The sequence below is a fragment of the Anarhichas minor genome, unplaced genomic scaffold (genome assembly GCF_050575085.1).
Source record: "Anarhichas minor isolate MPS153535 unplaced genomic scaffold, ASM5057508v1 ptg000095l, whole genome shotgun sequence".
Taxonomy (NCBI): Eukaryota; Metazoa; Chordata; class Actinopteri; order Perciformes; family Anarhichadidae; genus Anarhichas; species Anarhichas minor.
Window position 1 is genome coordinate 1,165,001 of NW_027466541.1, and position 14,012 is coordinate 1,179,012.

At 45.2% G+C, this 14,012-nt stretch overlaps 2 protein-coding genes across 13 annotated transcripts in view; one reads left to right on the forward strand and one right to left on the reverse strand.

Moving 5' to 3' along the window:
• Positions 1 to 1,486, reverse strand: part of chek2 (checkpoint kinase 2) — a 14,710-nt gene extending 13,224 nt beyond the window's left edge. The window contains exons 1-3 of one of the 2 annotated variants that reach the window (XM_076082445.1): positions 991 to 1,486; positions 170 to 461; positions 1 to 40 (exon numbers count right to left, since the gene is read on the reverse strand). The exon at positions 1 to 40 is cut by the window's left edge and continues 85 nt beyond it. In XM_076082445.1, coding sequence (XP_075938560.1) covers positions 1 to 40; positions 170 to 452 — 323 coding nt within the window. In that variant the 5' untranslated portion in view covers positions 453 to 461; positions 991 to 1,486. Of the gene's footprint in view, positions 41 to 169; positions 462 to 567; positions 628 to 990 lie in introns of those variants that run through there. The other variant, XM_076082446.1, reaches the window with a different exon arrangement.
• On the forward strand, positions 1,123 to 8,581 carry entr1 (endosome associated trafficking regulator 1). 11 transcript variants are annotated; one of them, XM_076082447.1, is made up of 10 exons: positions 1,123 to 1,278; positions 1,367 to 1,485; positions 6,015 to 6,074; positions 6,172 to 6,257; positions 6,575 to 6,719; positions 6,814 to 6,887; positions 6,965 to 7,076; positions 7,468 to 7,530; positions 7,917 to 8,056; positions 8,169 to 8,581. In XM_076082447.1, the coding sequence occupies exons 1-10, from the start codon at positions 1,245 to 1,247 to the stop codon at positions 8,257 to 8,259; spliced, it is 924 nt and encodes a 307-aa protein (XP_075938562.1). In that variant the 5' UTR covers positions 1,123 to 1,244; the 3' UTR covers positions 8,260 to 8,581. The 11 variants fall into 11 exon arrangements, with proteins under 11 accessions (XP_075938562.1, XP_075938564.1, XP_075938563.1 ...); XM_076082449.1 differs by having other exon boundaries at positions 6,587 to 6,719; XM_076082448.1 differs by having other exon boundaries at positions 1,370 to 1,485.
• The last annotated feature ends 5,431 nt before the right edge of the window (positions 8,582 to 14,012 follow it).

Genomic DNA, 14,012 nt, shown 5'->3' on the forward strand with positions numbered 1-14,012 from the left:
TGAGAGTCTCGTCCAAACAGGTACTGGTCCTCAAAACAGTCTGTCGACAAAGGACACCATGAGAACCAGGACTATCTGGACACTACTTTAACTTCAGGGCTCAGACCCGGTTCAGTAGTAGACGGGTATCGGGTCTAGTTTAAGGTCTAGTTTTAGCATGTGGACTCACCGAGGCTCCTGAAGCCCGGGGCCATGGGCAGCAGGCGGCCCCAGGGTTGTGGTTCAGGCTCCTCTGGGACGGAGGACAGGGTGACGGGGATGGTGTCCACGCTGCTCAGGGTCCCAGACCCACTGGAGGACTGGCTGGCAGAGGTCGGCCCGCTGGAAGAACTGGAACCGGGCTGGGACTTGGACTGGACCTGGGATGGGGACTGGGTGGACTGGGCCTGGGATGGGGACTGGGTGGACTGGGCCTGGGGGTGCCCCCCCTCAGGTGGAATCTCTTCAGACATTGTCCAGCTCTGCAGATTGGACACATGAGGTCATACTGGTCACAGTGGTCACACTGGTCAGTTAACAGCTTCTGACCAAACATCATTTAAACTATTTTACCATCTGCTCACAAACCTGAAGGAGGAACCAGGAGGTGAGTTCTTCAGTTTCTTTATAATTCGGAACAAACTTGAGCTGAAATAACGTATTTAGTGAATGACGTCATCCAACCACAAACTGTCTTCGGTCACATTCGGTACACTGAACACACGTGCCCCCGTTAAATTTGATCATTTTTGAATGGAGTTTGTTTTTTTTGGTTGAGATGTTTTCACACACACACCGATGCAGCTGAAGACTGATCCGGGACCAGAACCAGTTCTCCAGCCCCGCCCACCAGCTGTCAATCACAGCCGGATGAGGAGACCCATATAAGACCTGGATAAGAACCAGAGCAGACGAACCCGGTTTGACATCCGGCTCCAGACCCGCCGAGCTACTTTAAATCCCCGCCAAGACGAGCCGGGCTAACCCGGGCTCATGCACTAACCCACTCACCGGAGGAGATCCGCAGGGAACCGGGACCGCAGCTCTGAACCGGGACACGTGGAGAAGAAACTCGTATCTTTTTTTTCTTCTACCGTCTTCTGCCTCCTACGTCACGTGATCGTCTTAGCCAATAAGAAGTCAGAAGGTCGGTCACGTGAGTTTCGGAGCTGTCGCATGTGTGTGCTTCCGGGTTCTGTTTTTTTAGTCCCGCAGGAGAGACACGGCGGGAAAGACGTGACGATCGATGACCAGTAAGTGACGCCATGTCCAAACAGAAGAGTCTGATCATCACAGACGGTATGATGATTGTTGTTATTGTTGTTATTGTTATTGTTACGATAGTCAGCTGATCTCACGTCGTCATCACGTGGTCTGACCTCCTCAGCAGACGAGCAGCTCGACTCTGAGGACCTGAACCCGTTCTCCTTCAGAGAGTTCCTACGCTGGAAGAACCAGGACCAGGACCCAGAACAAGACCTGGACCAGGAGCAGACTGGCACCAAGGTAGTCCAGCTACAGAGGAGGAGGAGGAGGAAGAAAGGGGCGTGTCCTTTAATAACTGTGTCTCTCTGTCTCTCTCTCTCTGTGTGGGGTGTGTAATGTTGTATATGGTAGTGGGGTGTGTAATGTTGTATATGGTAGTGGGGTGTGTAATGTTGTATATGGTAGTGTAGTGGGGTGTGTAATGTTGTATATGGTAGTGGGGTGTGTAATGTTGTATATGATAGTGTAGTGGGGTGTGTAATGTTGTATATGATAGTGTAGTGGGGTGTGTAATGTTGTATATGGTAGTGTAGTGGGGTGTGTAATGTTGTATATGGTAGTGGGGTGTGTAATGTTGTATATGATAGTGTAGTGGGGTGTGTAATGTTGTATATGATAGTGTAGTGGGGTGTGTAATGTTGTATATGGTAGTGTAGTGGGGTGTGTAATGTTGTATATGATAGTGTAGTGGGGTGTGTAATGTTGTATATGATAGTGTAGTGGGGTGTGTAATGTTGTATATGATAGTGTAGTGGGGTGTGTAATGTTGTATATGATAGTGTAGTGGGGTGTGTAATGTTGTATATGGTAGTGTAGTGGGGTGTGTAATGTTGTATATGGTAGTGTAGTGGGGTGTGTAATGTTGTATATGGTAGTGTAGTGGGGTGTGTAATGTTGTATATGATAGTGTAGTGGGGTGTGTAATGTTGTATATGATAGTGGGGTGTGTAATGTTGTATATGATAGTGTAGTGGGGTGTGTAATGTTGTATATGATAGTGTAGTGGGGTGTGTAATGTTGTATATGGTAGTGGGGTGTGTAATGTTGTATATGGTAGTGTAGTGGGGTGTGTAATGTTGTATATGGTAGTGGGGTGTGTAATGTTGTATATGGTAGTGTAGTGGGGTGTGTAATGTTGTATATGGTAGTGGGGTGTGTAATGTTGTATATGGTAGTGTAGTGGGGTGTGTAATGTTGTATATGGTAGTGGGGTGTGTAATGTTGTATATGGTAGTGTAGTGGGGTGTGTAATGTTGTATATGGTAGTGTAGTGGGGTGTGTAATGTTGTATATGGTAGTGTAGTGGGGTGTGTAATGTTGTATATGATAGTGTAGTGGGGTGTGTAATGTTGTATATGATAGTGTAGTGGGGTGTGTAATGTTGTATATGGTAGTGTAGTGGGGTGTGTAATGTTGTATATGGTAGTGTAGTGGGGTGTGTAATGTTGTATATGGTAGTGTAGTGGGGTGTGTAATGTTGTATATGGTAGTGTAGTGGGGTGTGTAATGTTGTATATGGTAGTGGGGTGTGTAATGTTGTATATGATAGTGTAGTGGGGTGTGTAATGTTGTATATGGTAGTGTAGTGGGGTGTGTAATGTTGTATATGATAGTGTAGTGGGGTGTGTAATGTTGTATATGGTAGTGTAGTGGGGTGTGTAATGTTGTATATGGTAGTGTAGTGGGGTGTGTAATGTTGTATATGGTAGTGTAGTGGGGTGTGTAATGTTGTATATGGTAGTGTAGTGGGGTGTGTAATGTTGTATATGGTAGTGGGGTGTGTAATGTTGTATATGGTAGTGTAGTGGGGTGTGTAATGTTGTATATGGTAGTGTAGTGGGGTGTGTAATGTTGTATATGATAGTGTAGTGGGGTGTGTAATGTTGTATATGATAGTGTAGTGGGGTGTGTAATGTTGTATATGGTAGTGTAGTGGGGTGTGTAATGTTGTATATGATAGTGTAGTGGGGTGTGTAATGTTGTATATGGTAGTGGGGTGTGTAATGTTGTATATGGTAGTGGGGTGTGTAATGTTGTATATGATAGTGTAGTGGGGTGTGTAATGTTGTATATGGTAGTGTAGTGGGGTGTGTAATGTTGTATATGATAGTGTAGTGGGGTGTGTAATGTTGTATATGGTAGTGTAGTGGGGTGTGTAATGTTGTATATGGTAGTGTAGTGGGGTGTGTAATGTTGTATATGATAGTGTAGTGGGGTGTGTAATGTTGTATATGGTAGTGGGGTGGGGTGTGTAATGTTGTATATGGTAGTGTAGTGGGGTGTGTAATGTTGTATATGATAGTGTAGTGGGGTGTGTAATGTTGTATATGATAGTGTAGTGGGGTGTGTAATGTTGTATATGGTAGTGTAGTGGGGTGTGTAATGTTGTATATGGTAGTGTAGTGGGGTGTGTAATGTTGTATATGATAGTGTAGTGGGGTGTGTAATGTTGTATATGATAGTGTAGTGGGGTGTGTAATGTTGTATATGGTAGTGTAGTGGGGTGTGTAATGTTGTATATGATAGTGTAGTGGGGTGTGTAATGTTGTATATGGTAGTGTAGTGGGGTGTGTAATGTTGTATATGATAGTGTAGTGGGGTGTGTAATGTTGTATATGGTAGTGGGGTGTGTAATGTATATGGTAGTGGGGTGTGTAATGTTGTATATGATGGTGTAGTGGGGTGTGTAATGTTGTATATGGTAGTGTAGTGGGGTGTGTAATGTTGTATATGGTAGTGTAGTGGGGTGTGTAATGTTGTATATGGTAGTGTAGTGGGGTGTGTAATGTTGTATATGGTAGTGTAGTGGGGTGTGTAATGTTGTATATGGTAGTGTAGTGGGGTGTGTAATGTTGTATATGGTAGTGTAGTGGGGTGTGTAATGTTGTATATGGTAGTGGGGTGTGTAATGTTGTATATGATAGTGTAGTGGGGTGTGTAATGTTGTATATGGTAGTGTAGTGGGGTGTGTAATGTTGTATATGGTAGTGTAGTGGGGTGTGTAATGTTGTATATGGTAGTGTAGTGGGGTGTGTAATGTTGTATATGGTAGTGGGGTGTGTAATGTTGTATATGATAGTGTAGTGGGGTGTGTAATGTTGTATATGGTAGTGTAGTGGGGTGTGTAATGTTGTATATGGTAGTGTAGTGGGGTGTGTAATGTTGTATATGGTAGTGTAGTGGGGTGTGTAATGTTGTATATGGTAGTGTAGTGGGGTGTGCAGGGTTGACGGGTTTTTTTGTGTACTTTTAGCTGTTTTTGGGGTCTTTTTTGTGAGCGGATTGCAGCCGGGCAGCGCGTGCTGTCGGCTGCTAAACGCCACCATGAGCCTGACGGAGTTAACCAGAGAACACGGCGTGAAGATCCCGCCGCGTTGCGGGTGTTCAGTGGAGGAATGCAGCCTGGCAGTGGGGGAGCTTGTCGGCCACAGCTGCGTGAAGATGAACAGCGCTCTGGTCATCTTTCTAGACACCATAAAAACTGCGGAAGTGGTGTTGATGACCGGGATCTCCGTGGGTGAACACTTCCTGCCCACGTATCCTCTCGGCTCACCGGAAGTGAAAGTCACCGTGTCTAACGTGCCACCATTCATAAGGAACGATGCAATAATCAAAGAGCTGTCCAAACATGGGAAAGTGGTGTCTCCGGTTAGGAGAGTGTCCTCTGGCTTTAAGTCTCCGCTGTTGAAGCACGTGGTGTCTCACAGGAGACATGTCCTCATGATCCCCAACAACAGGAGCAGAGTGGTCAACCTCAGTTTTAAAATCACTGTAGACGACTTTGACTACGTCCTCTTTGCAAAGACTAATGATTTTAAATGTTACAATTGTGGGAAAGAAGGACATCTGAGCAGAGCTTGTCCTGGGAAAACGGCTCAAACAAAGACCAGAACCAGAAAGGTACTGAGGAGGGCAGAGGGGACAAGCTGGACGGACAAGAGGGAACAAGTGGAGCACAGGAGGCGAGGGTGGAGGAGACGGGTGTGACCCAGGAGTTGAGGGTGGAGGAGACGGGTGGGGCCCAGGAGGTGAGGGGGGAGGAAACAAGTGGGGTACAGGAGGTGAGAGAAGAGAGGACAAGTGGGGGACAAGAGGTGATAAAGGACGGGGCAAGTGAGGTCCAGAAGGTGAGGGAGAGTACTGGAGGACAGGTGGAGACAGGTAGGGAGGTGGACATGGAAGCAGACGAGGAGCAGCGCAAAGCCCCTCAGCTGAAGAGGAAACAGAGAGGAGACAGCGGAAGCTCGCAGGCGAAAAAAGTGGCAACTAAAGAAAGTGCAGGAGCGGCAGAGTGTGAGTCCAGTCAGGAGGAGGGTGCTGCTGCTGACAGTGAGCCCTCTGAATACAGGGATGGCAGCTGTAGGAGCTCTGGAGACTACAGCGTGGAGAAGATCAAGGAGTTTCTGAAGAGGAGTAAGAATGTGAGAGGAGCCAAAGTGGAGGACTACCTCTCTGACAAAGAGAAGCTCTCCAGCTCTGCCAGAGCTCACATGAGAAGCAAGGACAGAGGAGGTCTCACGAAGCAGGAAGGCTTCAGACTGAAGAAGATAGTTCACAAAGATGGTGCTAAGTGAGAGTCAGATCTCACAGTCTGAAGACAATCAAAGACACATTTATGTTTGTTGGACTTTATTTGGTTAACTGTCTTAAATGATAAAGAAACATGTTCTGTCTGTGTCTCTCGATCTCTCTCTGTGTCTCTGTCTGTCTCTCTCTCTGTGTCTCTGTCTGTCTCTCTCTCTGTGTCTGTCTCTCTGTCTGTGTCTCAGAGGTCGCTGGACGTTGAGGTCCGGACTTGTTTCTTCTCTGAACCGTCTCTGGCTCCACAGGTACATCAGTGACATAATCGCTGACGTCATCGTGTTCCACCTGTCTGGTTCTCAGTGATGATGTCGTGTCGTTTGTTACTAAATGTCACCCAATCAGGAAGAGGAGGAGGCGGGGTGTGGGCGGAGCTTCCAGTCAGGCGTAGACAGCACGTCGTCCCTCTGCACGGAGGAGGAGGAGACCAGGTGAGTCCTGCTGTTCACTGATTGGTTAGTTTCTGCCCCGTTAGAGGCGGAGCTTAAAGCTGGTTGGTTCACGCTGCGTTCATGTCGTATCGTAGATCACGTGAGATTCTAACGTCTTTACTGTGACGGAGACGAACCAAAGCTGTTCAGTCTGATCCGGACTGAGACCACCATGAGGACCAGGTTCTAGACCTGCAGTCATGGTGCTTTGTGCAGACCCTGAAACCCTCAGGGTTCTGGGTTCTGGTCCGGGATGCTTCGGTTTCAGACCGGATCAGTAGTGATGCAGACCTTCTAAACATTTCTGAACTAATCAGGTTCTCCTCCAGACCTGAAGTCCAGCAGGGAGCAGGAGCAGCAAGAGGAGAGAACTATGAAGGAGACGATGAGACCTCTATTGCTGAAGCAGTCACCTCCTGCAGGAGGAGGAGCAGCAGGAGCAGCCAGGTCCAGATCCAGCAGGTCAGAGTCTGTAGATGTTTGTCTGTAGATGTCTCTCTCTCTGCCTGCCTCTCATGTGTGTGTGTGTGTGTGTGTGTGTGTGTGTGTGTGTCAGTTGAAGGAGGAGAACATGTCCTTGAGGAGGTCCATCATGGAGCTGCAGAAGAGATCAGATGCTAACAAGCACAGGTTAGCATCATTAGCCAATCACAGCGCAGTATCGGGCAAAGAGTATTTACCCATCATGCATCTGTTCTGCTCCTCAGGGTGGGGGAGCTGTCGGAGGAGCTGGTCCAGAGGAGGCGTCAGGAGGAGAAGGAGGAGAAGGATCTGGAGAGCATGGTTCACTCTGTGGAGCAGAACCTCCACCTGATGACCGTGAGAGTACTGTTCCTTTAAGAGGCCTGAGGAGGCCTCACTTCCTGTTTACTGTCTCTCTATTCAATTCAGAGAAACTTTATTGACATGAAAGAATTCAAACACAAACTTAATAGGAGTATAATGAATGTAATATCTCCAACTTTATCTCCCTCCCTCCCTCTCCCTTCCCCCCTCTCTCTCCCTCACTCACTCACTCACTCACTCACTCTCTCTCTCCCTCCCTCTCTCTCTCTCCTCTCCCTCTCTCTCTCTCCTCTCCCTCTCTCTCTCTCCCCCTCTCCCTCCCTCTCTCTCCCCCTCTCTCTCTCTCTCCCTCTCTCTCCCCCTCCCCCCCCCCCCTCTCTCTCCCCCTCCCCCCCTCCCCCTCCCTCCCTCTCTCCCTCTACAGAAGCGAGCAGTGAGAGCAGAGGGCTGTGTTTGCAGACTGAAGGTGGATCTTCAGCAGCTTCAGGTGAGATCAGCAGAGAGCAGATCTGTGATCCTTAAGAACCAGAACCATGGATCAGGTTCTGAACCATGGAGCAGGTTCTGAACCATGGACCAGTTCCGTGTTTCATGATGAGCTGTGTGTTCGTATCAGAGGACGACTCATTAATCATGGCATCATTATTTAAATGTATGTTAGACTTCTTATACACGCTGTCTATGACTTTACCTCTATAACATGGTGCTGTTCACACACACGTGTGTGTGTGTGTGTGTGTGTGTGTGTGTGTGTGTGTGTGTGTGTGTGTGTGTGTGTGTGTGTGTGTGTGTGTGTGTGTGTGTGTGTGTGTGTGTGTGTGTGTGTGTGTGTGTGTGTGTGTGTGTGTGTGTGTGTGTGTGTGTGCGTCTCAGGTGGAGGTCGACGCTCTTCAGTCGGAGAACGTCAGTCTTAAGGCAGCAGAGTCGGAAATCGTCATGACGATGAGACACAACGCTCAGGTTGCGTCCGAGTACCTGAACAAGACGGCAAGCCACGCCCACTCCTCCATCCGGTGTGTGTGTTGATTTGTAGACCATCAGATTGAGGACATGTTGGACGTTCCTCATTTCTACCGAGTCCTGTTCAACAGCAACATGCTAACCTGTCTGTCTGTCTGCCTTCAGTCAACTGCTGGGGGAAGCAGAAACTCTCTGTCTGGTCTCTCAACTGCTGCAGTCCATCGACAAGATCTCCAACCTTGACTCAGAGTCCTGAACTCCTCCAGACCACCAGATCTCCTTTGAACCTCCTCCAGACCCTCAGACCTCCTCCAGACCACCAGATCTCCTTTGAACCTCCTCCAGACCCTCAGACCTCCTCCAGACCACCAGATCTCTTTTGAACCTCCTCCAGACCCTCAGACCCCCTTTGGACCTCCTCTAGATGCTCGTGTAGGACCTGTTTTTCATAGCAGGTCTCCTAAGAAGCCCTTTATTTTTAAAGTGAAGTTATATACCTTTGATGACATCACAAAGACTTCTGGCTGCTGATTGGTCGGTGTGTTTGTATTTGCAGCGTCATTAAACATAAAACAGCTCCATCTTGTTATTTTTAAATAATGAACTCTGATGTTTGATTATGTTTGTTTGTATTTAGATAAATCTTCTCTCAGGTGTTTAGAGGGAAAATAATGTCCATGGTTAGCTTAGCTTAGCATAAAGACTGGAAACAGGGATCAACAGCTAGCTTTAAACCGCTAGCATGTTAAATATGTTTGTTTAATCTAAACTGAAATGTTAGAAATGAAACTACATTTTATTAGGGCCCGAGCAACCGACAACGTCGGGCCTGCGAAGGCCCTATTGAAATTGTAAGGGGTATTATTGTTATTATTATGATTTTTATTTTTCGTAAACAAACCCCAAAACTCGCCAGGTTTTGGACACTTGTCAGGTCTGGTGAAAATAGCCATCTGAAAAATGATGCATCTTTCTGTGTAAAAAAAATGGCTCTCTAGCGCCCCCTACAAGTCGGACCGGTGACGCCCCTCGGCCAGTATGTCCGATTTCCTCAAATTCGACACACATGTCCGACTCCGCTAGATATACAAAAAAGCCTCTCAGACCCCTAAGCTCCGCCTACTTAGATTTTCCGCCATATTGAATTTAGTGAAAAACACATTTTTGCAATCTCCTCCTACATGCTGGGTCCGATTTCTACCAAATTTGCTGTGGATAATTATCGGATCTAGATCATCAAAAGTTATCAAAAGCTTTTTGATAGCTCTTAGCGTTTACAAGATATGGACCAATAAACTTCTTAGGGGTGTGGCTTAATATCAATACACATAACTTCTCAACCGTTTGTCCTACAATTACCAAATTTGCAGCATATGTGCACATTGCATCCTGTAACATACCCTGCGAATTGTTTTGTATTCAACCACTAGGGGGCGCTACAGTAAACCCACGAAGTTGTGCTTTTTGTCACTTTTTGCAGATTTCAGCCTTCGCACTTTAACGAACTCCTAGAGAATTTAAGCGATCAACTTCTACTTTGGTCAGGATGCTCTTAAGACCTTTGTGATGACACGTTAGAAAAATCGTGACTTTTCATCGAAGAACCTTGACGTGGCATGGCGGCCATTTTGCCTCATTGTTTTTGAAAAAATAAGTTATAAGTTGTTATAACTCTAAGGTACATTATCCAATCCGCACAAAACTTCTTATGCATGATGCTACTTCAAGCCTAAACATACTTCAATTGAAAAAAATTCAATAACCCATAGCGCCGCCTACTGGCTAAAGGAAATGTCATATTTTATACTTTTCTTTATTCCTCCTAGCCAGGTGAACTGATAAGTCTCACATTTGGTACGGATAGCCTTAAGACATTGATGATGCATCATCATGAATATTGTGAGTTTTCGTTGAACGCTGTTGCCGTGGCGACGCATCGTTCGCCATGAAAAAGGAAGCTGATGGTTTAGTGACTTGGCATGCTCAAAAACTCATGGAACTTTTTACATGTGTCATAGGTCATTGGAAGAAATATTCTATATGATTTTTTTAATCGTCCGTTTTAAATTGCCTCTATAGCGCCCCCTACAAGATTTCAAAAGAGCAGCCCCAGCGCTACGTTTGAGCTACATGTACGAAACTTGATAGGCAGATGTATCCTATGGAGACTTAAATATAAGTCTCTTGGGACCATGCTCTAAACCCTACCGGAAGTCGTCCAGTTTCATTTATGTGTCATTTTTCAATACATTTTGGCCTATTTCTAGTCGCTATACTTTAACAAACTCCTCCTAGGGCAGTGGTTCCCAAAGTGGGGGTCGCGACCCCTAGGGGGGGCGCGGTGGTACTACAGGGGGGTCGCGGCTTCATCACCAACCCACACACACAGACGCACACATACACCGGTAAAACAATATAAAATAACCGACGTGACATGCACTGTGTTCCAACCACGCCACCAGAGCGGCTCATGTCACAGACCGACTGTGGCAAAACCAGCGAGAGCGAGAGCGAGCGCGCGCGAGCGAGAGAGCGAGCGCGCGCCCGAGCGAGAGAGCGCGAACGAGCGAGGGAGAGAGAGAGTGAGGGAGCGCGAACGAGAGAGAGACACACAGCGACACAGAGCGACACAGAGCGAGAAAGATACGGAGAAAGATACGGAGCGACAAGATTGGAGTGGAGAAAGACTAGCCACTACTAGGCCAAAGAGCTATGGGCATACTGTTGCCTTTTGCCACATCCTATTTATGTGAAACAGGGTTTTCTGCAGTTGCTGCAATGAAGACCAAATACAGATCAAAGTTGAACATTGAGAATGAACTGAGAGTAGCTATCTCCAACCAGCAACCCCGCTTTGACAAAATCTGTAAAGCAAAGCAAGCCCACACCAGTCACTGATTGATATATATGAATAGGAATATACATAGGAATATGATCACAAAATAATATGGTCCATGTAGACCTGCACACCTTGTTCATAATTGTGTTATTTTATTGTTTGAGAAAACCTGCTGTTCAATGTGAGGAAATACAGTATATGTTGTTTGCACTTTGTTTGAAATTAAGTTAATTGTATTTACAAATTATTTTATATATTTTTTATTTTATATATATTTTATTATTGCTATTTTTTTCCCCAGTTAAACAAACTGAAGAATAAACTGTGAAGTGATATGTACTTATTTTAGAAAGAAATACAAATATTTTATACAGTTCATGCATTATAATGCAATTCATTAAAAACCAAGAAAAATTTGGGGTCGGGTTGCGGGGGGGGGGGGGGGGGGGGTCGTCCAATGTTCCTATATCATCAAAGGGGGTCTTGACAGAAAAAGTTTGGGAACCACTGTCCTAGGGACTTCATCAGATCCACTTTAAATTTTGTCAGTACCATGTTAAGACCGTTGTGATTAAAAGTTATGAAAAGCTTTACGTTTGACGGAATCGTTTAGCCGTAGCGGGTGGCTACTTTACGTGATTCCCCATGAAAAAAGCTGATGTAACTCAGCTGGACTTGTTCCAAACAGTCTCAAACTTCACATGCTTGATAACACTCATGGCCTGAGGATGTCTACAAGCTAATTTCCCCTAATACTCACAGCGCCACCTGCTGGCGAAAGGAAATCAGAATTTTGTGATAAACACCTCCGATTTACATGACTTTTACACCATGTGGTTTACACTTGACACAGAGCAACATAATGCCTGTTTGCACACATTCTGTAGTGCCAGGCAGAGGATACAGGAAGCATCGGACTATTTGCAAAGCATCATTTCCAGCATCAAAAATTTGATATTTTATGGGTCCCATGCTTGAACATGACAAAATTGCTCGCTAGCGCCCCCTAGAAGTTGGAAATGCAAGCCCCGACAGCCCGTATGTCCAAATGACTTAAAATGTTACGGTCATGAGCAACTGAATGAGTTCTACAAAAAATCCTCTTGGGACCCTAAGCTCCGCCTACCAAAATTGTCCACCATTTTGAATTTTGTAGAAAAACAAAACAAATTCACTTCTCCTAGACCTTGGGTCTGATTGGTACCAGATTTGTTGTGAATCATTATTGGATATATATCATCAAAAGTTATGAAAATCTTGTTGATATCTTATTGCATTAAGAATATATGGACCAATGAATTGCATAGGGGCGTGGCCTTCTACAGCAATATATATAACTTCAAAACCATGTGGCCTATCCTCACGAAATCTGTAGCATATGTTCACATCGTGTCCTGTAACATGCCCTCATATTTTCATTCCATACAACCACTAGGGGGCGATGCAGTAATACTCCCATTTCTTTGCATTTTTAGGCATTTTTCATCGTTTTCAGGCATTGTACTTTAACGAACTCCTCCCACAGAATTTATACGATCAACTTCAAATTTGGTCAAGATGATCTAAAGACATTAATGATGAAAAGTTACTAAAATGGTCTACTGACATTGAACGACCTTCGTTTTATGTGGCGCCCATGTCACGCACATTTCGTGCTGTTCACCATGAAAGAGGAAGTTGTTGTAACTCCAAGGTACTTTATTCAATCTGCCCCAAAATTGTTATGCATGATGCTGGTCCAGGCCTGAGCACATTTCCATGCCAACATTTTCACAAAGTCATAGCACCTCCTACTGGCAAAAGGAAATGACAAGTTTTATACTTTGATGTACTCTGACTAGGAAGTTGCCCAGATCAGTCTCAAATTTGGTAAGCTAAGCCGTAAGACATTGATAATGCTTTATCATGAATATTGTGAGTTGTTGTTAAACGCTGTTGCCGTGGCAACGCGTCATTCGCCATGAAAAATTAAGCTTATTTGTCTGTGACTTAGGATGCTCAACAAGCCTTGGAACTTTGCACAGGTGTCATAGGTGATGGAAATAAATATTTCATATGGATTTTTGGCTTGACCCTTTCAAATTGCCTCGATAGCGCCCCCTACAAATATTCAAAATCGCAGCCCCAGCACTATGTTTGACCTACATGTAGGAAATTTGGTAAGCACATGTATCACATGAAGACTTAAAAAAAAGTGTCTTGGGACCATGCTCTAAAATAAACAGGAAGTCGGCCATTTTGATTTCTGTGTGAATTTTCCCATGATTTCTAGTCGCTATACTTTAACGAACTCCTCCTAGGTACTTTGTCAGATCCTTTTCAAATTTAGTCAGTATAATCTAAAGACCTTTGCTATTAAAAGTTACTCAAAGCTTTACGTTTGATGGAATGGTGTAGCCGTGGCGTGGCGGCCATTTTACGTGATTCGCGGTTAAACAACAACCCGGATATAACTCCACAAAACCCAGCCCCGGCGCTACGTTTGACCTACATGTATGGAATTTGGTAGGCACATGTATCACATGAAGACTTAAAAAAAAGTGTCTTGGGACAATGCTCTAAAATTAACAGGAAGTCGGCCATTTTAAGTTTTGTGTGAATTTTCTCTTGATTTCTCGTCGCTATACTTTAACGAACTCCTCCTAGGGACTTTGTCAGATCCTTTTCAAATTTGGTCAGTATAATCTAAAGACCTTTGCAATTAAAAGTTACTCAAAGCTTTACGTATGATGAAATGGCGTAGCCGTGACGTGGCGGCCATTGTACGTGAGTCGCCATTAAACAACAAGCTGATGTAACTCCACTGGACTTGATCAAATCTGTCCCAAACTTGCCATACTTGATAACAGTCATGGCCTGAGGATGTCTACAAGCCAATTTTCACTCAAAGCGCCACCTACTGGCAGCAGGAAGACAGCGTTATGTGACAAACTGAATCCGATTTATATGACATTTACATGATGTGGTCTATACTTGATGGAGAACAACACAATGCTTGTTTGCGCGTGTTCTCTAGCGTCACAAAGTGGATACAGGAACTGGTGGAATATTTGCATTACATAATTTCCAGCGTCACACAGTCCAAGCATTAAAAATATGTCTAACTTGTGGACACGGTGTCTGATGGTCGCAGATATTTATGGCCGCTTCTGCCGGCGTCCCGCCAGTAC

Bases quoted from the DNA above. Each gene is read 5' to 3' on its own strand.
- entr1 (XM_076082447.1), top strand. From the start codon at position 1,245: ATGTCCAAACAGAAGAGTCTGATCATCACAGACG. The intron at 1,486-6,014 runs GTAGTCCAGCTA...TCTGTGTCTCAG, and splicing joins AGGAGCAGACTGGCACCAAG to AGGTCGCTGGACGTTGAGGT. The intron at 6,258-6,574 runs GTGAGTCCTGCT...TGAACTAATCAG, and splicing joins ACGGAGGAGGAGGAGACCAG to GTTCTCCTCCAGACCTGAAG.